This window comes from Cyprinodon tularosa, unplaced genomic scaffold (genome assembly GCF_016077235.1).
Source record: "Cyprinodon tularosa strain WSP-4 unplaced genomic scaffold, ASM1607723v1 ctg111, whole genome shotgun sequence".
Taxonomy (NCBI): Eukaryota; Metazoa; Chordata; class Actinopteri; order Cyprinodontiformes; family Cyprinodontidae; genus Cyprinodon; species Cyprinodon tularosa.
This window is the reverse complement of record NW_024037905.1, coordinates 842,362-869,851: the sequence shown is the minus strand read 5'-3', so window position 1 is coordinate 869,851 and position 27,490 is coordinate 842,362. Positions and strand designations below refer to the sequence as shown.

At 37.7% G+C, this 27,490-nt stretch overlaps 1 protein-coding gene across 3 annotated transcripts in view; it reads right to left on the bottom strand.

Annotated features, from left to right (window-relative positions):
* Positions 1-27,490, bottom strand: part of chchd3a (coiled-coil-helix-coiled-coil-helix domain containing 3a) — a 108,310-nt gene that overhangs the window by 52,996 nt on the left and 27,824 nt on the right. For all 3 annotated transcript variants that reach the window (XM_038298555.1, XM_038298548.1, XM_038298562.1), the window contains exon 5: positions 18,931-19,111. In XM_038298555.1, coding sequence (XP_038154483.1) covers positions 18,931-19,111 — 181 coding nt within the window. The remainder of the gene's footprint in view (positions 1-18,930; positions 19,112-27,490) is intronic.

Sequence of the window (27,490 nt, the reverse complement as noted above, 5' to 3'; positions counted from 1 at the left end):
TGATCAGGCGCCTGTGGTGTAAACTGATTGATTGATCATTTTAAGGTTGCCTTTACCCCCCACTCTGGGGAGCTTACCTCTGAAGGTCCTAAGTCATCTGTCACATTCAGCACAGAAGAGATACCAAAAAAAAAGAGAGAGATGAGGAGCTGGGGGCCAATTACCAAGACATTTGGGGTAATGCAGTAAGGAAGATAAAGTAATCTGAAAACATGGGTTATACAAGGGTATTAAGAGAGTTGATGTGCAACTATTGCAAAGTTGCACATCAAATGTCTGAAAAAAGCTGTACTAAACTAAATTTTATTTTGTATACTCTGTATGTAACATGACAATAAAAGCTGAAACGTTTAGCAAAATGCAAGAAATGCATTTAATCCTGCTACAGTAATTGACTAAAGGCTCTTTATGGAAAAGTTCATATTTCTATAGCCAGGGCTATCCTTCTGTAAATGATTCTCTTTAACACACACGCACACGCGCGCACACACACACACACACACACACACACACACACACACACACACACACACACACACACATATATGTATTTGCTTTGTGAGAACAAAACTTATTATTGTTCCAGCCAAAAGACGATATTTAGCATCTAAACTTAGAAATGTAGTGTTCCACACATAAAAACTCCAACAGCACTGTCCCTTCTACTTAAGACTGTCTTAGTAGAGGTTTAATTGAAAGTTCACTTATAAGCAAGAGTTTTAACTCACACTTGCACGCCCCCTTTATGCCCAGACCAATTTTTTTCAACCCTTGGGCAAAGGAAAGTCTACCATCTCTAAAGTGTGAAGTTAATGAGAGCCAGTACTGGTGAGAGAGAAACATGTGGAGAAATTACCAATGGCAAAAGAAGGTGAGAATGAAAACGTGCATGTATGAAAGAACACAGCCTCAGGATATGATGCCAACACTAGACCTCTTTGGTATTTGGCTGCAGCTTGTGAATTTTTTACCTGAATCAGCGCTCATGTATACAAGTCTGATAGTCTATGTACATAAACACATACATACATACACAAGCATATATATGTATACATACATGTATACAATAAAAAAAAGACAACACATAATCACAATATAACTTTGACTAAATCAAACTCGGAAATCAAACTGTGAAATCTAATTGTCTACTTAGGAAGAAACACTAATTCACAATCTATTCACATGCTGCTGTGCAAATGTAATGACAACTGGTGGAAATTAATCGCAATTAGCAAGACACATTCAATAAAGTAGTGGTTCTGCAGGTGAGGCCCAAAGACCACTTCTCAGTACATATGCTTTCTGGCTGAATTTTTGGTAACCTTTGAATGTTGGTGATGCTTTCACACTCGTGGTGGCATGAGACGGACTCTACAGCCCACACAAGTGCCTCAGGTGGTGTTGCTCGTCCAGGATGACAAATCAATGCGAGCTGTGGCAAGAAGGTTTGCGGTGTCTATCAGTGTAGTGTCCAGAGGCTGGAGGCCCTATCAAGAGAAAGGCTAGTACACCAGGAGATGTGGAGGAGGCTGTAGGAAGGCAGCAACCGAGCAGCTGGATCGCTACCTCCGTCTTTGTGAAAGGACGAACACTGCCAGAGCCCTGAAAAATGACCTCCAGCAGGCCATAATTGTGCATGTATCTGCACAATAGGTAATTATTTTGTTTGTTAAGTTAAATGTTGCTACAATCACATGTTTTATGTAGTTTTGGATTATCAATAACAATTGCCTTTATTTGAGAAGGAAATTGTAAACTGAAATCAGCTTTTTGAATGTTTTCTCCTACATTTTCAGGGGCTTTTGCCTTTATACCTTTTGTTGAATTTGTCCCAACTATATAAAAATGAATTATTCACACATTAAAAGTAAAGGACTTTAATTCAACCCTCAAACACACTTGCTAAGCTGAGTGAAACATAGAAGAGCAGCAAGAGTCAAACCTAAATCATTTCCTTTCAAATCTATTTTTTTTCTGTAGCTCAGCCGAAAAAGAAAAATCCACGTCATGACTGCAGAGTAATATGGAAGATGTTGTTTAGTATACACTGGTTAAATCCTTTCTCTAGACACATAAATCTGAAATCATTTAGCGTCACTTTCCAGAATGTTTAGAGCAAATGGCGATTAATATATGCGTAATAAATGGAGCCACCAACCCGTAAGGCCAAAGAAGTAAATTGACTGTACAAGTTTTCTTGTCAGAAAAAGGCTGTCCGGACTCCAGTATCCATCCATCAGTGGAAGCAATTTTACACCCTAGCCCTCCTGCTGGAAAACTGTAGTGCCAATTATGTGAGCGGATGAGTGCCAGGTGCAGATTGCCAGCAACAGGCCCTGCCAATTAAAGCCCATCCTCATGTCTACCCCTAACACTGGGATGGTATCTGGGAATCTCATACTAGGCAAATAGGTGCAGGTCTACTGCCATTGTGTAACGAATGCTGGAATGGACATCCTTTAAGACAAGAAATTGAGAAAGAAGAAACTACACACAAAAAAAGTAGTTCAACACACCACGACCGTTTAAAAAAAATAATAAAAAGGATTGCATTTTGTTCTCATCCAAAATTATTTTTTGCCAACAGTAAACTTTAAGTAAGAGGCAAAACTGAAGTGAGCTCTTGAAGATGTGTACAATTCTTTATTCCTTAGCCATATGTGCATTAAAAGGATTTAATGCTGTCAAACTAAAAATGATCAGACTTCAACCACCATGTTTGACTCTTTGTGCTCTAGCATAAGGATCTTTTCCTGAAATACTTATTCCGTTTATGCCCGATGTAAAGTATATTTTGCCTCAGTAGTTAACTTATCTTTTTAAGTCATTGGATATATAGATATTTTCTTTAAACCTGATAATCTCTTTTCTGTTCTGACCAAAAATAGCACTTTTGCTACAGTACATTTTGTCTCCTTCCCATTGTTTCATCATGAACACTGACCTTGGGTAAGGAGGGTCTGCAGTGCTTTAGAAAATTCTCTGATTTTTGTTACCTTCTGGATGAGGCCTTAAAGTGCAAGTAATCTAAGTTGGTAGTCAGTGCTGTGGAGGCGCTGGTCTATATTTTTGCATTTGTAAATAGTAAATAGTGGCTTTGACTCAAGGTTCACTCGAGTCCCATACAACACCAATAGATGTCAATCTTTGTTCGAGATCAGGCCATGATGTGTTGTATCTTATAACCAGCCTTGTATTTTCATAAAAATTTTTTAGTAAAAAAAAAAAATCTTGATTGTAAAGGTCTGGTAGGACTCTGCTTTCACAAAATAGAAATTAAACCTTTAGGTTTTGAAATGTCTCCTAAGCACCATAAAAAACAAAATCCAAAGATACAGCTTAATTTGTTTCCGACCAGAGAACAAAATTCATATGTAAATCAATGTTTATTGTAATCTAATTTAAAAGTACCAAGAAACATGAGGTTGTTTTCTGTTTCAATCTTCCCTAGACCCTGGGATCTGGTGGTAAATGTATATTTAAAGATAAAGAGTTTATCTTGACCATTTTTTAAATACCACCAACAGGCTCTAATTCTAGACACAGCAAGTCTTCTTTAATACCCAGCAAATTAAATTGTCAAGCCATTATCAGCTAGGGCCAGTTGTCTGGATCTAAATTGCAACAGTGAACAACCAAGGGACACAATATTCTCAGAAAAAGCAGGACACTTGCGGGAAACAGCAGCTTATTCAGGGATGGTATGGGCCAGAGCAGGTGGGGGGTCATATTACCTCTACTAAAAACATTTTTAAGGCAGCCAAGCATCGAAAACACATTTTAAGAAGAGTAGGAAGGGATTTTTGAATCATTATTATTATTATTATTGTTACTATAGGTGTGATAGCAAAGATATGATGTGTGTTTGAAGGTGTATAGGGCTGCAAGTAATCGGTCAATAAATTAATCTAATGATGACTGATCCTATTGATTAAATACCAATTAATTAAAAGCAGCCTTTTCTTTATCTAATTTTTTTCTTTTCTCAAGTGGACCTTTCCATTTCAATAGGGGTCTTAATATTTATTTTTAGAATATGCTCAAAATAAAGCAGTACATCATTACATTTTTTTACATTTTATTATACACGACTGGATAAGCAAAGAAGTTTGTCTTAAAAAAGGTTTTAAAAAAGACATATTTATATGTTATAACAAAAAAGAAACCTAGGTTACCGAATATAGAACTATGAATGGGATATGAACTGTGATATACACTCACCGGCCACTTTATTAGGTACACTTGTCCAACTGCTCGTTAACACTTAATTTCTGAGCAGCCAATCACATGGCGGCAACTCAGTGCATTTAGGCATGTAGACATGGTCAAGACAATCTCCTGCAGTTCAAACCGAGCATCAGTATGGGGAAGAAAGGTGATTTGAGTGACTTTGAACGTGGCATGATTGCTGGTGCCAGAAGGGCTGGTCTGAGTATTTCAGAAACTGCTGATCTACTGGGATTTTCACGCACAACCATCTCTAGGGTTTACAGAGAATGGTCCAAAAAAGAAAAAACATCCAGTGAGCGGCAGTTCTGTGGGCGGAAATGCCTTGTTGATGCCAGAGGTCAGAGGAGAATGGCCAGACTGGTTCTAGCTGATAGAAGGGCAACAGTGACTCAAATAATCACCCGTTACAACCAAGGTGGGCCGAAGAGCATCTCTGAACGCACAGTACATCGAACTTTGAGGCAGATGGGCTACAGCAGCAGAAGACCACACCGGGTGCCACTCCTTTCAGCTAAGAACAGGAAACTGGGGCTACAATTTGCACAAGCTCATCGAAATTGGACAATAGAAGATTGGAAAAACGTTGCCTGGTCTGATGAGTCTCGATTTCTGCTGCTACATTCGGATGGTAGGGTCAGAATTTGGCGTCTACAACATGAAAGCATGGATCCATCCTGCCTTGTATCAATGGTTCAGGCTGGTGGTGGTGGTGTCATGGTGTGGGGAATATTTTCTTGGCACTCTTTGGGCCCCTTGGTACCAATTGAGCATCGTTGCAACGCCACAGCCTACCTGAGTATTGTTGCTGACCATGTCCATTCCTTTATGACCACAATGTACCCAACTTCTGATGGCTACTTTCAGCAGGATAATGCGCCATGTCATAAAGCTGGAATCATCTCAGACTGGTTTCTTGAACATGACAATGAGTTCACTGTACTCAAATGTCCTCCACAGTCACCAGATCTCAATCAAATAGAGCATCTTTGGGATGTGGTGGAACGGGAGATTCGCATCATGGATGTGCAGCCGACAAATCTGCGGCAACTGTGTGATGCCATCATGTCAATATGGACCAAACTCCCTGAGGAATGCTTCCAGCACCTTGTTGAATCTATGCCACGAAGAATTGAGGCAGTTCTGAAGGCAAAAGGGGGTCCAACCCGTTACTAGCATGGGGTACCTAATAAAGTGGCCGGTGAGTGTAGCTCTCTGTTTTTAGTGCAGCATTCAATGCTGGGTGATACCTTTGTTGCTATGTAGTTAACAGGTAGTTTATCAAGTGTTAATATACCCAAACAGAACAGCTTAAAGTACATTCTGCATACTTGTCACCATTTAGTGTAATTAATCTTGGAACAGACCCTGGATCTATTTGTATTACTGCTCCAGCATAGCTCTGGAATTACTTCTCTAGCAAATAGCAGTAAAGGCCAATTTATGCTTCTGACGCATAGCCTCTGCAACCGTCAAATCTGTCTCTGTTTGCGACCACGCCCCCCAAGCAGGATTCTGCAACAGTCGTTGCGCACCTTCCATAAAAATCCTGACTACACGTCGAATGGTCGCAAACCCGTGCAGACCTCAAGCGGAAGTGCACAAAAAGCAGCTATCATTGGTCATTGGTATGCCTTTCCGGCTGTCTGTGTGGTCATCCTTCTCGATTCGGTGCCGGAGCGCTCCATTTTTTAAAAACCAAGGAGTATCAACAACAATGGATAACCATGACAGAAGGTTGATCAAGGAGGTTTTGAAGTACAACCACTTGTATGACGCCTCAGACATGTTGTATTGGAAAATAAACACACCAGCCGGCGCCGCCGAAGAAGTTCTCGTGAGTTCTAGAAAAGGCTCCCCCTAGCACTTTGGCGGGAAACTGCTGTGCGTTCCTAGAAATTCCAAACCGACGTTGCAGAAGCCTACCAGCAAAACTGGTTCGAGACCAGACGCAAGCAACATTAGATGTGTGCAGTTGCAGAAGTTCGCAAAATTCGCCCTTAAGCCTCCGCTTAAGAATGAACAGCAGCTCCCTCTAGTGGATGGTGGTAACACTACAAAGCTGATCGAGTTATGTCTGTGAAAGAATCAGATATTGTATTGGTATCATAATGGGGTCATCTGCTCCTCAGTATTCAACTCAAAGGTCCAGAGCTTCAACTTCCACAGTCAACCAGTGACTTTAAGCCATAACCTGACTTATATTATTAACCCAAATTCAGCTGATCAGTAGGTGAATCTCTAAGGTAAAATTACAAACAATCATATTTAAACTTTTAGATTTAGAAACATTAACTTTTTTATTTAAAAAAACCCATTGGATGAAGTCCTGGAACCTTATCCCCCTCAGTGCACTTCAGCACTGGTCTAATGCTTGTTAGGTTTACCTTTTGAACTTCAAAGCTAACACATCTAACAATGTGGTGTCAAACTTTCAAGGGGAAGAACAAAAAAAAAAAAAACAGACAAAAAAAGTTCTGTCCCTGAATTCTGAATATTTTTCTCTTTTTCAAAATATTATTTCTTTGACAGCTGTCTTACTTTCCCTTATCCTCCTCATTACCATATTTCACATAGATAAAAAGCAAGAATGCCAGCTATTGCTGCGGCCCTCTTGGCCAAATATCTCTGATGATTTACATGATTCTGTTACACAAACAAATGGCAGTAATTAGTGCCTAGGCATGGCATCTGAAATTGAAAGTCTGACACTAAATCTGTACTGTTTTTTTTTTATGAGGCACTGATGACTGACATCTACAAGTCCCCTAATGGTTTTTGAAATCCTACGGTGTGTGCCAACGTTGTAAGATGGAAGAAATTATATGACCCGGAAAATAACTCATTTATTAAGAGAAATTCTACAACTATCAATAAATCTTCCATTTTTATAAAACCCTAAAATATTTCCTCAAAGCACCCTTTATTCTGCTTCATATTTCCGTTTCCTGTGCCATCAGAATGAGAGTGTGAATGAAGATGCCGAATAAGACTATGAGAGATTATAGGGGAACCATCTGGTACTGAATACTTTTGTGAGGATTGTGTAAAGGGTTAGTTGCTACAACAGACAATAATATTGTCCAAGTTTTATGAAAATCCTATAGCATGTTGTTTACTTTAAATTCCTGAAGCGACTGAAACAGAAACATTTTCTATTACTATAATTCAAGGATGACTGACTATGTGTCAATGTTAAATAGTCCAAAAAATTAAGCCCATTTAAGTTAATGTGCAATTTTAAATGTAGTGAAGCTTTATTAAATGAAATCTGGACACAGGCTGCCAAAGAAGGACAAAGTCACGTTATGATTTAACTGTTTTGGACCAGTTACCAGTTGTAGACAAAACTATTACTCCACCAAAACCAATGTTTGGGGTGAGGGAAGATTGATGACTTTGGGTTTGATTGAAAAGTCTGCCTGAAGGTTGGAGCCCTGTTTCTGTGTGAGATGCTAGAACTGGTGATTGATTAAACAATGGACCAGTGTGGCTCAGTGGGGAGAGGAATTGTAGAAAATAAAAAGAGAGAATGGCAAAGGTCTATGATTTCATTAAAATAAAGATGTGGACTGACAGATGGATGTAGGCTTTGAATAAGGACTTTTATGACTCTCTCGCTCTCTGCGTGTTTACAGCATATATATCTAAATATATATATATATATCTAAATATATATATATCTATATATATATATATATATATATCTAAATATATATATATATATATATATATATATATATATATATATCTAAATATATATATATATATATATCTAAATATATATATATATATATATATATATATAAAAAAATATATATATATACAGTATATGTATGTATATATGTTTGTGTTTTTTTTTTTCCTTACACAGACAATTTTCCTCAAATCATTAAGATCAAATATAAGTTGTTTTTTTTCTTTTCTTGCATGGAAGGCTTCTAACAAACCCCATGTTTGGTGTACGCCTTTGTTCCAATTTTCTCTGCTTTGGCCTCCCCTGAGTGGTGTTACATGTGTGACCAGTGACGCAGAACATTTTCCCTTTAGAGAACAGAGCACCACAACCCTAACATTACCAACGACAGCAACAAACAGCTCTGCCAACAATGGTGTGAAGTTTCAATTACCGGTAGAGTTGCTGGCTGGCGGCTGCCAGTCAACCTGACAAGGAAGGGAATGAACGAAGACGAAAGCAGTCCTACTGGGGTGGTTCAAATCACCCAGCACCCTGGGTACACGTGGAACTTAATCATTAAACACTCATACAATCTTTATATAATTAATGTTGTCAAGATCATTTCCCTTGAGAAAAACATCAAGCCGAACTTAATAAACTAAAAGTAAAAAGTAATACTTGGACATAAAATAAACAAACATAACATTTGTGACTTAGAGCTAAAAAGTCAGAAGAAAATTAAAATTTCTGGTCAAAATACTAATCGGTCCGACTGCAATCAATCTGATTTATTATGAAGAAATTCTCAAGACCAAATTTGCCAAGGAAATTAAAACTGCAGGGTTAGTTTTCTATGAGCCCTTAAAATTTTCAAATTCAGGGAATATCAAAAATAAACTGTTTATTTCTCTCAGTGTTTAAAAATAACAACTTGATGACAGGGATACTTATATCTCCATCACTAATAACTGGAATGTTAAAATAAAAAAGTAGGAAAAAAAATCTATACTAGAATGATAACAGACCTTGTCTATTCAAGTGTCCAGAGGCACATCTCTAGGATGGATGTTAGTGTAATTGGTGTGGTTGTGGCAGCTGAGGTTAAGGCCATTATAGGTGAGCGTGGGGAGGCATAACTGCTCATAGCCTCGCTCTCATTGAGACTGAAGAAGGAGGACACGTATGGGGTCCTACCACTCACTGTGACCTGTATCTTAATGAGCAGAACGAGTCAATACATGCTGAAAGAGGAACAAAACATAGCTGCCATAAGACAGCTCTATCCGTGTAGATTGTTTTCTTTTTTTCCATTAATAACATGGTTAATTCTGTTTATATAGACTCATGGAACTGAATATCATTAGTTATTGATTTCTGTAAATTATTCTATTTTGTTGAGTGGAATGACAGTATAAATAAAAACAATTATGAATTTTAATAAACAATTTCAAAGCACAAGTTTTTTCTGTATTCAAAAAATTCTAAATGTTCATTGCTGTTCTGCAGTCACAATAATTTGAGACATAGTTTAAGCAGGGATGATCAATCATGCTAAGGTAAGGACAATTCAAACAGACTCATCTTAACCAGGTAAATATATAAATAACATCTAGTTATTCATTCAGGGTAAACTTGCCAAGTTTAGAGGTTGTCTTCCATATTCTGTTTTGTGCAGCCCCCAGCATGTTGCAGCCACTATCATGTCTAAGCTCTGCTACAACATTCGTTTGAGTTTAAGCAACTGATCTCAACTCTTTCAAGCATATTTTTTGTCTTTGTGGTCAAATGGCTCAATATCTTTGTATCTGAACATAAAACTGTCCTCTATTTTCAAACAACTAAGTGGGTAAATTTCACAGTGGGTCAATATGTTTATTTCTAGGGTTTCGATGTCAGTCAACACCCTCCTTGTCCAAATCAGGCTTTCTTCGTCATTTGGCTTTCTAACAGTTGACTACTTTGTGTAAGACTTCAGTCTCTCTAGCTCAAAGACATACTGTAAGCCCCATTTACACTACCCTTTTGAAACCGTGCCGAAAGTGGTCCGAGCACAGTAACGGAGATAACTTTTGAATGTAAATGGTACACACAACTGAACCGGACCGCACCAGACACAACTGCAGACACAACTGACCTGTGCTAATATGATACTACTACTTCATCAGTACGGCTCGGCATGGTTCAGTTGTGGCACATTCTCTGATACCAAAGAGTGCATTAGCAGGCCGCATCATCTCCTTACAGTCAGCCTCCGTAATCATGAAATATCAGACATTCATGAAATTACTAGCTTCCCCACCATGCCACATGACTGCCTGTGTTGATTCTGCTTAGCAGTTTGATGAGCCTCAACATGCGTTCATGTTTCCTGCATCTGCAAGCCCTGATTAGATTATCATTTATCGTATCCACTTCCCAAAAGATGACTTTGTCAAGTAAATTTACCAAAGGGTGCCGTTTTTCACCTGATTCTCTGCAAACGTCCTGAATGTTACGGTCACCACCATGTTGGTTTGCTTGTCTACCTCTAGAGAGCAGTAGTACCATAGATTGCCACTAGGAGGCGAGGAACCGTGCTAGAGTGGTGTGTAAACGGTCGCAAGGAACTGATCTTGGCACAGGTAACTGATCCAAGCTCAGCATGGATCAGTCTTCAGAGGGTAGTTTAAATGGGGCGATAGAATGAACTGAGCTTGGAACAGGATTACATGGTAGGACACGCTTTCAAGTAGGATGGCAGCTAGCGGTTATTTTGCAAATCGATTAACCTGTCATTGTTCTGATAGCCAAAGGTTTTTTAAAGAAAACCTTTTACAAAATTTAAATCAAGTGAAACAAATCTTAGCATATTTACAGAAGAACAAGTCTTTCTGATCTTATTGCAAAATCTTTGTATATATATATATATTTTTTTTACAATTTTGATATAATTACAGCTCTAAATGAGTTGCTCTGTCAGCTAAAGCCATATTTTAGTCTATAATTTCTAGTTGACAATTAATTGATTACTAAATAAGTTGACAATTACTTCAATAATCGATTAATCACAATTAAACCGATGAATTGTTTCAGCCCAACTCTCAAGGTTTCATTTTATTACATCATTGACTTTGTAAAAAAAAGCTCGGTTCTGTTACTCTGTATTAAAGATGCCCATATGCATTACAATAATATGAGTTTAATTGCATGTAGGACCTCTGCAGAAGTGGCTTTCTACATGATAAAAGGGAATGTTCAAAGAAGCTTTTGCAAAAGTTAAAACAACGGTCAAAATTAACATGTTTGAATGAACAGGTTTGTATCTTAAAAGTTAATCTTTATATGATTTTTCACAAAAAAGTCCCTGAGTAAATAAAAAAAAAAGACAGAAATAAAATAATGCAGCAGAAATACACACACACAGAGACACACAAAAGACAAACATGTTTTATGTTTCATCAAAAATGAGTTCGCTCTGGTTAGCAGGCAATCCTGGAGTTTGACGAACACAGAGAGAAATGACAAAGAGCGAGAGACGTCTTGGGTGAGAGACTCTCTTTAAAGAACGCAAAAAAAAGTCAATTTCAAGTTGAAAAGAACATTGGCTGTGTGGAAGCGTCTGGCTTGACAATTACACGAGTGCTGCAAACCGCACTGCACCTCCACTGATAACCCGTCGGATTCTATTAAAACTTCGGCACTCCAAAGAACACTCATATGGAAGAAATTATCACACAGACTCACAGTGCATGAGGGTGCGCTTTAAAACAGCAACACAAAAAAAAAGAAAAGAAAAACTGTCTGACAATAATTCTTCAGCTATATTATTCCTATTGTGAGGAGCCGAAGAAAAACTGGAAGGGAAATTACTTGATTTGGCACAAACTCAAAAAATATTGAAACAAAGACTTGGATAGATGGAATGGTTGAATGCAAAGTTAATGCTGTAAAAACTATATAGAGTTTCAAAGTCTGCTTAAGGCCTAAAAGTAGCTTTGAACACATAACTTCCAAGCATATGAGGGGACCAACCAGGGCCGACTTCCTGGGTGGAGAGAAGCCCAGAACCAGTCCCAACTTAAAGCCAAGAAGATTTTGTTCATCAAAAAACATGTTTACAAATACATATGATTGATATCTAAGTTGAATGAAATCCTTTCTTATTATTATCTTCTTTGAATGTACCATTGCAGTATTAGAGAATTACCCCTCCACCAAAAACCCTGCAGTTTCACCACTGACGCCAGCTTCTTTGAGGTATAAAGGCCTGGTAAAGTACAAAAAGCTACAGGTAGCGACAGGGAATGTGAAGCCTGAATTTTATTCTCCTCTCTGGGTCCCACAACAGCTACATCACTTTGATACATAACTGACTCGCTCTCTGCAGGCTGTCATCGGCGTTTGCAGGTGCTCTTGTGGCTCTTACAAACTCAGCCATTTTTGTCAGGGATCTGTTGTTTATCTTTGGTAGATGCAGCTATAATTATGATGGGTCAATATGTATCTTTAAGAGGCCGAGATGTTCCTAGTTTGATGAGGACTTACATGAGGTCAACATTGAATACAACAAGAAGGGTCCCTAATCCTGTTTGCAAATATGAACATTTCAGTTTGAATTGCAACCGATACATCTAATACATTAAAAATATTTAATCCAAAATGTATTTTATTTTTTTTTTAACTGTTTAACTACTGTATCATCTATTTTTCTCCCTTTACAAATAGAAGTTTTTTTTTCTACAAGGAAATCAGTCATAATGACTTGGAATTTTAAGGTGATTTGCATTAGATTCTCCATTACTACATCATTTGATCAAATAAAACTTTAAGTTACATATATACGAATAAGAATTGAGTAGGCAATGGTTAAAATTGTGGCAGCAACTTTAGCCACTTTGCTTCATAGGAAAGCACTTGGTATTTTACAAGGCTTCAGTATACAGTAAGGGGGGTCAGGAATCCATCCATAGTCTAGTATTTTCCCTCAAATTATATTGGAGGGATCAACCTACCTAACCTGGAAAAAGCCAGAATAATACATGTAGTACAATTAAAATTCTACACGGTATGCATCTGAAAAGGCTCCTGTGTAAAGTGTTCACTAAAGGGAGGGACATTAAGTAAAATTCTTTGAGCTTATTGGGTAAAAAAATACAGCATGGAACTACCCGGTGCAGTTTGCAGTTTGGCATTTAAGCTTTTAGAGACTTTGTGTTTGGATGTGACTAAGGACGGTTAGCTCTAACTGCATTCTTTAACGTGACATTTGCTTCAATGAAGATAGCCTTGAAAAGAATATTGTTCTCTTTTGTTTTTTGAGTTTTTACGGCACTAGTGGCTCGTTTTTTCTGATAGTAGGCTGACATGAAAGGGGGTATGAGAGAGAGAGGGAGAGACATGCGGCAAAAGACCACAGGTCAGATTTAAACCCAGGTTGGCCACGTCGGGGACTAAGGCCTACATACGTTGTGCGCACTAACCACTGCGCTACCTGCATGCCCATTGAAAAAAATAGTTGCTGGTGAAAAACGAGGAATGACAGAAAGTTTTAACCAGGAGTCAGTGTTTGTAACTGAACACGGCGGCAAAAAGGCAAGGAGTACCTGTTACTGGGTCAAGAATGTCCAGATAAAACAGAGATTGTTAAATTTACTGATGATAACACAGGAGTGCATTATTACTATTTATACCAAATCATCACCAACAGATGCAGAAATATTCATGGCTGAATGTCTTGGCTAGGCAATAATGCACTTCTTGCACTAGAACAGTTGTGGACAAGGGTGGCCGGACAACTACAGTACTGTGACGCTACATTAAAGTGTCAAAACTGCAGTAGTAGCCATTCAAAATTTCCCCACTTTCCTTAATGGGCCCTTGGCTGGCCCCCTTAGATTAGAGGGGGTAATTCCAGTGGCTTGAAGTGGGTTGCCATTCACTAGCGTTTGACTGGGAAGGGCCATTTTGAATGGCCACTGCATGAAAGAGACAGAAATGCAAAGTGCCAGGCCCACGGTGTACTCCATAAAAAAAAAAGTGAAGATACCAAACAAAATTGACAACACTAAATTTAATATAGAATTTCAAGTAGTTATCTCCCTGTTTTTTAGTAAAACATCATCAAACAGAGCAGGAACAGCTCTGGATATGGCAAGAGACAGTGGAGTGATGATTAAGCAGTCTGTCAAACTTGACTTCACCAGCTCTGGGCATTACTGTGCAAACATTGTGGACAATGAGAATAAATGTCCAACTTACTCTTACCATATATTAGACCAAGCAGACAAAATTAACAGCAGTGAAAAGGTGAAAATGTGTAAGAGATAAATAGTTTGGGCATGCCTCTGCTGACAAACTGCAAATACTTTTAAGTAGTTCTGGAAGCAAAGACAATGAATTTATGCCACTTCAACTGGCATATACTATTTTTCAAAAGTGGCAAGCCATATACCACTTTTGGCTCTCACTATTACTCCCATATTAGGTGCCATCAAATTAAGCAAACTATAACTCAAATAGGTTTCTTCACAGATACTGAGGGGAAAACATCGAGACCATGGCTCTACCTCCCCCACTATTCTTCTCTGATGGGTTTTTCTTCAGCTCCAGTACAGTTTCACATAAGAGATTCATCATTTATTTGTCCAGCGGTAGGAATCACATCCACGCTTCACTCTTACTCTGTCTAAACGAAATAATTCATTTTCCTATTACTGCGATAAGCGTGTGAAATGAGCTATATAATCAATAGCATAGGTCTGTAAACAGCAGCCACACTCCAGGGAAAATGTGTTTTCCTTAGTAAACAATACACCGCCTGCATGTGGTAAGAATGCTCCTCTAAAATTGTTTATGAGAGCAATTTGCAGGAAATAAAGACACGAGCTGGCCAAAATGAGAACATTCTTCACCACAACCAAGGGATGATATCCAGCTAAAGCAGATTAGTTCACTTACTGTTAAATGTTTACAATAAACAATGAGTGTGTAGTGGACATATAAAGCTTTAATGACACTGTTTCTGTACTTCTGGTAGTGAAATACCACAAGGTCTGAGTAATTTTATGAATTACTGCTTACAGATACAGTATCCCTGCACCCAAATAGACCAAACATTTGTCAGACTACCAAAAGCCAGAAAAGAAATACATTAGAAAGGGACGCCTGTTAATTATGTTTTTTTCTGGAAATGAATTGAATATAAATAATAAATTACATGTACATAAATATTCATTGGTCTATAACTTATTGTTGTACCTTTGCAACCAATTCATATAACGCCATCTGCCAATCAGTCCAAGAGGTCTGTCAGCAACAGACCAATCAGTGATCCCAAAGCCGAACGGCTTTCCCCTGCAGGAGCACACTCAGACTATAATACGGCAATATAATAATACGGTAAGACGGCATAGGGGACATTAGAATTTAGTTTAAATGACATTAAATGAAAGATTAAATGCTGTCAGTGGAGATTAAGCAAATCAGAGACACATTAGCCGAAGTATTTAGAGGCTGAAACAGTGGAATTTATTTCCAAAACTATAAGGGAGTCTTGGACATTGTAAAAGATGAATAAAAAGCCTGCTGTTGACGGCATGACCAGATCTACACCACACTTTTTAACAGAAGTTATTGTTTATTCATCTGGACGAAGGTAACCAACAGCTCATCCATGTTTAGCTTGGAAAACGCTTTTGCTGGCTAATTAACTACGAATGGGTTTAGTAATAAAAGTATATACAAGGCCATGTGATTTATAGGCATGCTTTAATTTCCACCCTATTTTTGTTTACAGACTATATTCACTCCCCCAATTTAAAAAAAAGGCGTCGGACACAGCTACACTCACAGCCAACATGACTGTGTCCATTATTATTCTCCCTCTATGTGTGTAGACGTTGGGCTTTAACATTGATTTGTCTGTTGCTGCCTTGAAATAACTTCACTTACTTGTTGTTGGGGAAAAAAGGACCTGCTATCTTTGGCGTCCTGTTTGCTGATCAGGCAAAATGCCTCATTAAATGCCTCAGGTAATGTTGCTCTTTATTGTGAAGCTGTTAAAATTATGCTGATTTTGTCGGAGCATTGTTTTCCCTGGCTTCTGTTTCCGCAAAGGCGGAGCGTTCTTGCAGTGGGCGTCATGTCATTTACAGACCGGTTGGCACATTTAATGCATCTTTGGGTACTTTTGCTAATTCTTCGACACAAAATCTATCAAGCTCCAGCAGGTTAGATGCAAAACATCAGCTTGCAGCCATTTCTTAAATCTTTCCAGAAGTATTCACATTTTAGTTTGTATTCTTTTTGGGACACTAAAATTCATTCACACAGTTGGCCTTGAAATCATTAACTCCACGTCTGGATGCTTTTCAGCCCTGTCCTGGTTGAAGATGAATCCTGAAGCCTGTCCACCTAGGATGTGTTTGTAGATTAATAAATCCATTCTTCCCTCAATCCTGACAGATCTCCAGTCCCTGCTGCTGAAAAAACTCCATTATAGCATGATGTTCCCGCCACCGTGCTTCACAGTAGGCATGGTGTTCACCATGTAACAAGCAATGTCTGGTTTCCACTGAGCATGATGCCTTTTTTTTCATGTCACACATTCAATTTGGCCTCATCAGACAAGAGAATGTAGTTTTCTCACGGTCTAAGCTTCCTTCAGGGCTTTTACTAAAGGAACAACTTCTGTCAGGAATTTGTAACATACGGGTAGATGATGGTGAATTGCTGCAATGATGATTATCCTTCTAGAACAGGGATATGTAACTCGAGTGCTCAAGGGCCAGTGTCCTGACTCTTTTAGAAATGTCCCTGACAAACACACTTGAATAGAAATATTGGACTCTGAAGAACCTGTATGCTGGTAATGTAATCCAGCCATTTGTTTTAAGTGTGCTGGACTAAGAACACATCTTAAAGTTGGAAAAGATTTGCTTGAAGAAGCAAACTGGGCAGCTCGAAGAAGAGTAGAGGTGGATCACAGGTTTCCCATTGACAGATGAAGGAGACATTGACAATGAAAGCAGTACAATAACAAAATATTCTCTCAGGGGTCCATGGATAATTCCTTTGACTCCATGTTTGGTTTGTTCTCTGACATTCACAGGTATTAATAACATCTTATATAGATGACACAGTTTTCAAATCTTGCTCAATCTGAATTATTACAAATAGATTTCAATAAGCTGTAGAAATATTACAAGGTCAATCAGTGGAAACTGGATCTACCCGAGCTCAACCTTAACCTCAAAAGAAAATAAATACTTTCCAATTCCAGTGTTTAAGTGTGAACTTAAAACTGAAGTATCTCTAAAATCTTCTCAAAGATTTTTTTTATTAATGCAACACAGCTTTCCTTGCATCCATCCATCCGTCCATCCATCCATCCATCCATCCATCCATCCATCCATCCATCCATCCATCCATCAGATTGGTAGACATTGGAAAGAGGCTGCCAATCACAACATACATTAATAGCCCATGCTTATACACATCAAACTGACAATATTTCTAATCCAAGAATTTTGACAGTGAAAAGGGGTCTGAAGCACTAAGAGACATGTATCCCAGGCAACCAGGAGACATTCAAAACCCTACCTGCTTGCTTAAATCACATTTACCCTTCTACATACTTAGATTTGCGAAAGTTTATCTTCTTATCAGTGCTTCTGAATACAGAAGTAAAGAAATAGTGAACTTTGTATTTTACACAGTATGGTGCAGAAGTTTCAGTTGTCTCATTAACATTAATGGATAATAATAAGTTGAGCTCTCTGTTTGACAAAGCAGAGAAAAATTAAGCCAATCTTTATGCAGAAGAAATGGGCTCTCACTAGATCTAATGAAGAATGTCAAAACTCAAATAATGGTCTGACTCAAACTTTTACTAAAGCTGAACAGGCTATGCTTTATCACACATTTAACTTTAATATGGAAACAGGATACTTAAAAAGAATGATGATTGATTTTACAGTTAATCCCGGGTATTATCCTATGGCTCTAATCCATGCATTTTATACTATCTGTATCATCATCCCCTGACCACATCAGATTGTTGCTGTTGTATAGTGGAAGGTTATGACAGCAATACTATTTAAAAAGCCTAGCCAGTTTTTTTTTTGCAATTCCCATTTATTTTGTAGTACTTTTAGAATCCTGTTATGGTTATTGCTCATTATTCTCATGATCAGGTTTTTGCTAAGAATAACACTGTTCCACGTTTTACTATGATGCTCATAGACTCAGAGAGGCTGCTGGAGCTCCCAGTCCATCATGATATCCACTCTGTCTGCAGCTCTTAGTGCAGGTTAAAAGACTGCACAGAATGTACTTTTAGCTTTTTGCATTAAGTTGAAAAAAGATGCAAAAAACGTTGCAAATTCTCTGAAAAAGGAGACAATTAGACTAAAACTATGGTTTAGATAAAGTATTCTAAAAGTAAAAGAAAACTGCTTTAAGCTGAATTAACTCTACATAAACAAGCTGAAGTAAGTTAAAAGCTTTGAATGTGAACATTGACAGACAGAGCAAAACTTTGATTTTTTTTTTTTAGAAATAACACTGTATAATGCTCTATGTTTGTTTCAAAGCAAATGATAAATCCCTTTCAGATGATATTTTGTTAAAACATAAGTTTTTCTTAAATTTATCAAAACCAATGTTAGAGCAGCAAACTGAAACCCAGTCCCTGATTAACATTAGTTGTGTCAGAAGGAACAGGAAAGGCTTATTGAAGAAGCCTGTTGAAGAACGGCAAATTATTGGAAGATTAATCACAATCAATAACCAAATTGCTGCAATCTTTGCTTTTCCAAACATAATGTAGTAGAAAAAGCAGCATGTGGCAGCAATTATTTTAACACAAATCTCTTCACACAGCATTTCTACTCATTTGAAAAAGGAAAGTTGAAGTGGCACAAACCCATTTACATCCCAAACACCCACTCCTAAAAAATCTATACACTTAAACGAAAAAAAGTGCAGCAGCTAAAGCAAAAGTTCACTTTAGCTTCTGTTTAATGTATCAGAAAGAGAACACTTACAAGTAGCTGAGTACGAAGCCTCTCATCCTCACTGCTGATCTGCTCCCTAATGATAGCTTGCTGGAGGCTGTCTAGGGTTAGGGCGCGCTCCGCAGAGAGGATCTTGGATATTTCTTCCCTGACTTTGGACTCAGCCTCAGCCTGAACGTGAGCTGATGCCCGGGCCTTCTCCGCATCATACCTGAGAAGATAAGAATTTTAATATTCTTAAAAGTCTAACTTTGATAGAGTCCATTTCCTGTCTATTCCCAGCTCTAAGGAAAAAAATTGTTTCCTGTTTTTTTTTTTTTTTTTTGAGATACAACCAGATGAGAACATGTTAAGTGGGGTGCAGGTAGTCGAGAAAAGTAAAAAGTAAATGAAGCAGAAGGGGTGTAACATACAGGGTTAACAAGAACTGGTTTCTACAGATGATAAAATGTGAATTTTGGGAACAGTAATTGATGCTCATTGGGAGAACTGACTGAAACCTGAGCATCAGTCTAGATGAGTGTCTACATGGGCACTCCTCCCTTCATAAAGTTAAGAGGACATGGCCATTTTTTTCAAATGTTTGATTATCTGATCATCAGTTCCGTCTTTAGGACAAAGTTCAGCTATAAGCAAAACAAAGAGTCAAGAAAAAAGCCTGGAAAGTCAATAATCATGGAATATATGAGGTATGTCTACGCTGATTAATGAATTTACACAGTTCTGTTACTAAAGCTACAAAAAATGTCTATTTTTTAAATGAAACATCACCTGTTATATATCACCTAAGCCACAATAGATAGATAGAAATATCTTAGAACGTTTTCAAAGATTTTAAAGGCTTTCCACCGCAGATAAGCCCAACCATAAGTACATAATAAACTTAGCCAAATGCACAGAAAAACATTTCCTAATAGGAACTGTGGCCAAGCATGGCTTTGATCTTATGCTGACTACCAATATAGACTACACAGAGGCATGATTTATCACTCCTGAGAACACTGCTGATTTTCAATGTTCCCGAGTCCCGTAGCGTTCTGTTTTCAACACGGTAGGGGTACATCATGGTTTAACATCGAGGTTCACTGAACTCATTAAAGTGAACCGATTTTAGGTAAATATCCGTAGAAGCGGTCTGCATATTTAGCTGCTGGATTTCATACACCTCAGGCCATGCAGGTGATCCATACTGTACACCTCCCAGGTTGCTTCCTGTAATTTTAAAAAGTTGCAATAAAGGGCCGCAGATGAAACAGTTTAGAAGACAAAATTAAGAGTTCTAATCGGATAACAATCAGATGTTTCTTTACTTTCTAATAACTTAAAATTAGGATAAACCCCTCTGATTATCAATAGCAATAATAATTGTGAGGCAGCATTCACAGCAGAATCTCTGCAGATGCAGGACCAGAATTTGAACCCTGTCACTGGGTTTTTCTTAGTTTCCTAGCAACACGGTTCCAACTAGGTGACAGTACGCTTGATTGACTACGGAAGAAAATCCCTGAAACCCCTAAAAGAGATTCTCTGCCAGATATCAAAACAGTCAAGCCGAAGTAGAATAAACATAGAACTGACAGAGCGAGCGAGCAGGTAAGTAAATTATGTCAACGCAATGAAGAGGAGGGATATCTTTATAAACATCTGCCTAGGATAGATGCAGAGAGATGCACAAAAGATACATCTGATGAGACGGAGAGGCTAAGAGAAGCTGGAGATGTTGGTTGTATAAAATGGATCCAAAACAAGGACCTAATTAGAAACAAATTTCTCTTGGGTGAAACATTTTTCTGGTTAAAATGGGGAACAATGACAGTACTTTTAAAATTATCATCTTTTTAAACCCCTGTAGGGATTTAAACTTATGAGTTATAACTCATTTTGAGCCCTCTCAGGTTTTTGCACTCCTCATTATGATAATTCAAATATCCACAAGTGTATACTCTGCAGGCATGAATATTATATAAGTTTCTTACCTCTGAGCTCTGCTATTCCTCACATTACAAGCACACACTAATCTGTCAATGTGATAGGTTTTCATCTTTTATTAGAAAACTCACATTTTGCTCCTCAGTCACGTGTAAACGCGTACAACATATAGACAGTGATGAATGGTGATGGACAGACTGCTAAAAGCAGATCACCTAGCTTTGAAAAGATGACAGGTAGGAGTAATTCGAGTATGTCCGACGTCTTTAATCGTCCCTGCATTGCAACTAGGATTTAGGGGGAGAAAAGAAAACTGAAGGAAAACGAGTGAAAGTAAAGAGAAAGTGCGAGCGGCGGCAACATGACATGTTTGGCCCTGAGGAAGTGAAGCAACGAAGGAGGGAGTCAGAGAGTGGGAGAAGGGGAGAGATGGAGGGAGACAGAGAGACCAGCCATGTCCAGTCTCACAATCCACTGGGTTGCACACGTCAGCACACTCCATCCATCATCAGGCTCTGACTCACAGACACACAGACACATGGGGGGCCTCCTAATGGCCTTTTACATTCACCATTTCCCCCTCACAATCCACGCCTCCCTGCCTGTGTGCTACTAATGCATCTAAGCTACCTTTACTCAAGACGCTTAGACGGCTGCTACAACTAGGACTGAAAGGGAACTGTAAACACGATTTTTCTTGGAAATGTATTTTCATGTTACTTGTGTGGACCAGTAAATGCAGCCAATTCAACCTTTTGATGTCTTCGTTTTTTCGTTTTTTCTTTAACAAATATGCTTTTAGCTAAACTCTTAAGAAGAGAGTACATTAGATAAAAACATTCAAACCAAATAGAGTATATAAAACATACAGGAAGTCTTGCAGCAAAAAAAAAAAAAAAAAATATATATATATATATATATATATATATATATATATATATTACTTTATGTGCTGGAAAAAAAACATCTCTTTGGAAAAGGGTACATTTTATATGACGCTAATCTGCAATGTTGCTCAATTAATGATTAAAGGAAAATATTAGGGCTGCAACTAACGCTTATTTTACAAATCTATTAATCTGTCGAATATTTTTTTCAATGAATTTATCAATGATCGGACAAACAAAGGTGAAACTAAAACTCTTCTATCCACAGTTCTGACTAGACCATATCAACAGACAAAAACTTTTTTTTAATCCTAAATGCAAAATGTTAATATATTTTTCTTACATTTTGATCTAATTACTGATCTAAGTGGGAATAAAACCATAATAATTGGAAGAAACAAGCTGGTTGTTTATAAACAATTAGTTTGAAGACCTACATCTATCCTATATTTCCTATAGATATCCTATATGTTTCAGTCAATCCATCTTTCCATCTAACCTTCTCGTCACTCCCAATGGGAATGAACCAAAAAGAAATTCGACACAAAAGAACGGATTCAAAATTGTATTGCTTTAAAAATATATATATATTGTTCTCTTTATTGATCCCTTTAATTTCTAAATAAATCTTAAGATTTGTTGGCTAGATAAGGAAAGAAGACATTTATTTGTTTGAAGCCCCAAAAGATGACAAAAAAGTCACATTTGACCTCAAGCTACAGTGAACAAGAAAAAAAAGGTCCCAAATAAAGGAAAGCACGAGTGAAAAAAAAAGTCCATTGACTCCCTCACAAGTGCTAACCCAAGCAAAGACCAGTATCACCAGCGAGATGCTATCTGTCTGCTTCACCTCTATTGCTTTCCAGTCATTATTGTCCTGTCTCTGGGATATTGGGCACATTTTTCATCTGACTGTAGAAGATTGGCACTGGGAGAGAAAGGGAGGCGTTGACATGGACAATGGTTGAGTCAGATGGAGAGAGGAAATACACTGTAGCCAAGCTGCAGGATGATAAAGCATCATATCTTTACATGATAAGCGGATGTTATAATGTTTTTTGAGGGAGGGGGGGGGGCTGCCTGGCACTGAGAAGACATCTAGGATAATCTTTGCTAAGTAACTGCTGTTTTAATCGTTTGCTGGGCTGAGTCGTGAAACAGGCAGCATCTGAGAGATTTTAACTTTAGGTGACATTAAAAAAGAAGTTATAGAAATGACGTTCCTCTGCATGATTGCATCTACACAGGGTTCATAGATAGCCAAACATGCAACAGAAAATATGCAACCGAGCCACATTGTTTCACGACTCTCGTCTACAATGTCTGTTAATGTGCAAAGTTGAGGTTGGCTGAATATTTAAAGGAGTAGCCACTCAATCTAAGAGTTCCTTTAGCGCCCTCAAAGCTTATTGTCAGCTAGCGAATAGCAGCTATGAGCATTCATATTAAAGTTTCTGTCCGAGTCTACTATATGTTGTAAAAACTTTCCACTGTTTTAATACTAACAAGGCCCGCAGCATTACATCTGCTCCACCGTGCTGAGGAGGTAAACTTTTACTTTTACACCACATCCTTTCAGACGTTTTCATGGTTAAAAAGCTTACTACTTTATCTACTTTAACTAAAAGTAAAAGTCCCATTTAAAGCCCAAGAGCAAAATGTCAGAGCTACAAAATTAAAGCCTTTCTTTATTTTTTTTTTTAGGAATGTTTCCACTAGTTTACTTTTTTACAGACCAATGATGTCTGACTGTTTCTATAGAGACTAGATGAATGTGCTTCAAATGGTTCAAGTTTGGCATGCTAAACTTTAGGGAGGCTTTAACTCATGTAAGCTCCTCCTGCATCAATATTTTTAGATTACAAAACAACAGCTAAAGCATCATAGCTTACATTTCTAATGGTTAGCCTCTGATACCTCAAAGAAAGAAACAGAAAGTAAACAAAGACGTGACAAATGTATTATTGTGGTGGCTATAATCAAAATATAAAAATCCAGAAACTTTGACATTTGTTCAACAAACTGATTTTCCAAAATATTACTTTAAAAAAAACAGTCTTAAAACATAATAAGAATAAGTGAAAGAGTTTATGACAAATAAAAATTAAATGATGAATATTTGAGATTAAGTGACAAAACAACACCCAACAACACTGTAAATATATTGACCAATCAAGTGCGACAGGCTTAAATATCACGTCCTGTGCAAACATCCTAAAAACGGATATTTAAACAATTTCTATGTGACCAGTTGCCATCTTTGGAAGGTCCAACCTGCAGGACCAGCATTACATCCAGGCTAAACCCAGGTGCCTTGAAACAAATGCATTTAGGCATCCAATGCAATATTGATGTTGAGAATAATGTGCTAGAATGCCGTCTATGAATCTTTAATGAGTCATCCATTCTCCCTGACACACACATGAACACATACATGCATTGCATCTGATTATACAACGGTACAATAATGTTACTTTCAGGGCGATACAATGAGAATAACCAAAGTCATCAACATTCCACTGTACTATAAATCCCTTTTTTTTCCTGGCTGACATGTTTTTTTAATGAGACTCCCTTTTAAAAATGGCACAGTACCATAGTCTAGCTTATCTCTTGCTAAAAAAGATGCAGCATCTCCTTGTTTTAACACATTTTCCTCTACAAAATCAATCAAACAGGTCTGAAACGAAGAATATATTTAACCCACACATCAAAGAGTTCTAATGATTTTAAGAAACTGGTGAGAAATTACAGAAGTGTCACAATAAATTAACCATTATCATGAAACTATAAGAACCTAAAGAGAAAATGCATTACTTTTACCATACCTTCTGGTATAGTATGCCTAAAATACACAACTTCATCAGATTATATTTTTAAATCATTAACCCTTTTTAAAAAACAGGAAGTTATTTTGTAAGGAAACTAGCTTAACAGTGAGAGAACAGGATATTTTGCTCTGAAATGACTCAAAGTTACTTGAAGGAGAGCTCATTATTACGGTCAAACAACAAACATGAACCATTAACATCCAATAACCTGACAAATCTACCTGCTAATGACTCAAACACACCCTTTTAAAAGAAGAAATGCACCCTTCTGGCATAGCTCTGGTGTCCTTTCTGTAAATGCTTGTTCAATAGCAGCATAAAATAACAACAGGTAAACTTGGAAGCTGCCATAAAAACTCCTTTTATTGGCACTTATTGTAAAGATACGTTAGGGAGATACCATGCACACCGAGAGTAACGCTGTTATGACATCCACTCATTTGTAAACACTACAGCAACTCAAGAGGGAGCAACAATATTCATTTACTCAAATGATCTACGTTTACCCTCAGCTAATTACATGAGAAAAAATATTGTTTATGAGACTTAAGTCCCAGACCTCCAGCCTGAGTCGAGTCTCAAATCTTTAGAGACAAGTCAAAGCTGCAGAGCTTAGTCACCATCTCTGTTTTTGTTTTTCTGTGTGATGAATGTTTTCTCCCTTTGAATTTGACTCAACGTGCCTCAAAACATATTAAACTGTTTTGTGGCCTAAAGGAAGGAAGTTATTAATGATATTCTGGGATTCTGGACCTGGCATCTGCAAACAGATCTTTGCTGCAAAGCTCCATAAATTTATGGTAATTATGATGAATTTGTGGAAAACTTTGGGAACCTTGCAAACTGGTGAAATATATTCTGCCAGCTAGTGCTCTGCTGTAGATAGCCCGTCTAGATGCACACTGCTCACAACAATCTGCTACAAAATATGGTTAAAGGTATCAAGTACAGACTAAAAGATAAATTTTACTGCAGCAAATTTGCAGTTTACCCAACAAGGTCATGATTAGGCAGGTTAGATTAAGCAACTTTGCTTCATAATTGAAAGATATATATATATATTTTTTGTTTCTTTTAGTGAGAACATTGTGAATTTCTCTTTAGCGGATCTAAAACTATAACAGGTAAAAGGTTAAATGTGAAAAGAGTGAAAAACTCTCACAGAAGGCTTCCTGCTATGAAATCTGACATGCAATTATATCACACAGGCCAACACAAGCTACCTGAATAAATGTTGAATAGTTAACAGAATCTAGACAAATACAGCTAACCTTTTAGGGTACGAGTCGAGCAATCAAACTCAACCAGTCACAGAAGGAGTTTGATAAATGTTGGAGTATTACCAAGATGAATTAAATTGGAGAAACGAAGCAAAACTGAACAAAAATAAAAATGAATGAAAAGAAATAGACGGAACAGACAAGACAGAAACGGCAAAAAGGATGAAAGTGTTTTTAAAAAAAAAGAGAAAAAAGGACAAACAGTGATAAAGGAAGCACTGGGTTGAGGAAGAAGAAACGGTTGAGGGTGAGAGTTTTTTTTAACCCTCATCCCACCTTCCCTATCATTCTTTTCTGTGGCGTTCTGCTCGGATGCCTCACAGAGAAGCGGCAGAAGCAAATCTGCTCTCTGCACCCGCTCCTTTCTACAAATTAGTTTAGGCTGCACCTAAATAAACTCGGAGCTCAGAGCTTCTACTTCCTCTCTACCAGAGCAAAAATATGCAAAGCCAGATCTTTGGAGTTCATTTATGGTCTTACAGCCAAACAGATGGAATAGTGCCTAATCTAAACACCACAAATCCTCAAATTTCCAGGAACTTTTTCCTTTTGAAAAAAAAACGCATTTCTGAAAATATCAGTAAAAACCAACTCAAAACTCCAAACAGACTGATTGGAGTTAATAAAGGCTTCAGTTATGTTGCTTTCTGCGAGAACATTAAACTGTTCAACAGAATACTTACCATTTCTCACTATATAAGGATCACAAATTACAAAATCTGACCCAACTACAAAAAAGGTGAAAAGCATTGTGTGTAGATGTATTCTTATTTTCAAACCACTAAATATAATTTGGAGCAAACAGTACTGCCAGAGGTAAATTATGTAGAAAATCTCTCTTTAAGTATTAATCAAGTTCCTATAAAGCCTAATGGCCTTGTCCCACCTTGCAGATTTATCCAGCGTATGCCTGATGTCTGAGAATCTCATAAAACGCTGGCATACGCTGAACTTTCTATGCATGTTTTCAATTTTGGGTGTATGCATAGCCTATTCACAACAGGTCCAGAGCCAGCAATCAAATGTCCAGCAACAGCCTAACTTGTGCATAAGACATGGCAGTGTAATGCCTATGAAATGATGAACGAGCCTGAGGTTGGCAGCAATGTGCCCGGAGGCGCCTGGTCTTCATAAAAACATTTCTTTGATAGCTGCATTAACCTAGCTGCTGTTTACCGCCCGCCAAAAAAATATATAAATAAAAAGAAAGAAAGAAAGTTTGCAGTCGCAGCAGATTCAGCGTCATGTCTGCTAGGAAGTTTGTTGGTCGTGGGTATGAACGCAGGGAGGTTCAATCCCACTCACCTTCATGCTCACCCTAAGATGGGGATAAAGTCTGGAGGAGAACTGCCAGTTTCCTCCTGTGATCCCATTTTCATACCAAAACGCTGCCAATACGCCATTAAAAAGCAGCTGTACATTGGAAACATGTTCAGTGGTCGTCTGGAAAACGTCAAATACATTGATATGCATTGGTGATAAGTTCTTGAAAAGTTACGCATATGTTATGCACAAGTTATTCATAGGTTTTGGATAAGCTAGAAAGAACTTGAGTAACTTACACTTAACATATGTCAACGATCAGATAACTTACCTGTAACTTATGCCCCAAATATGAGCAAACGCTGGCATATTATATATATATATATATATATATATATAT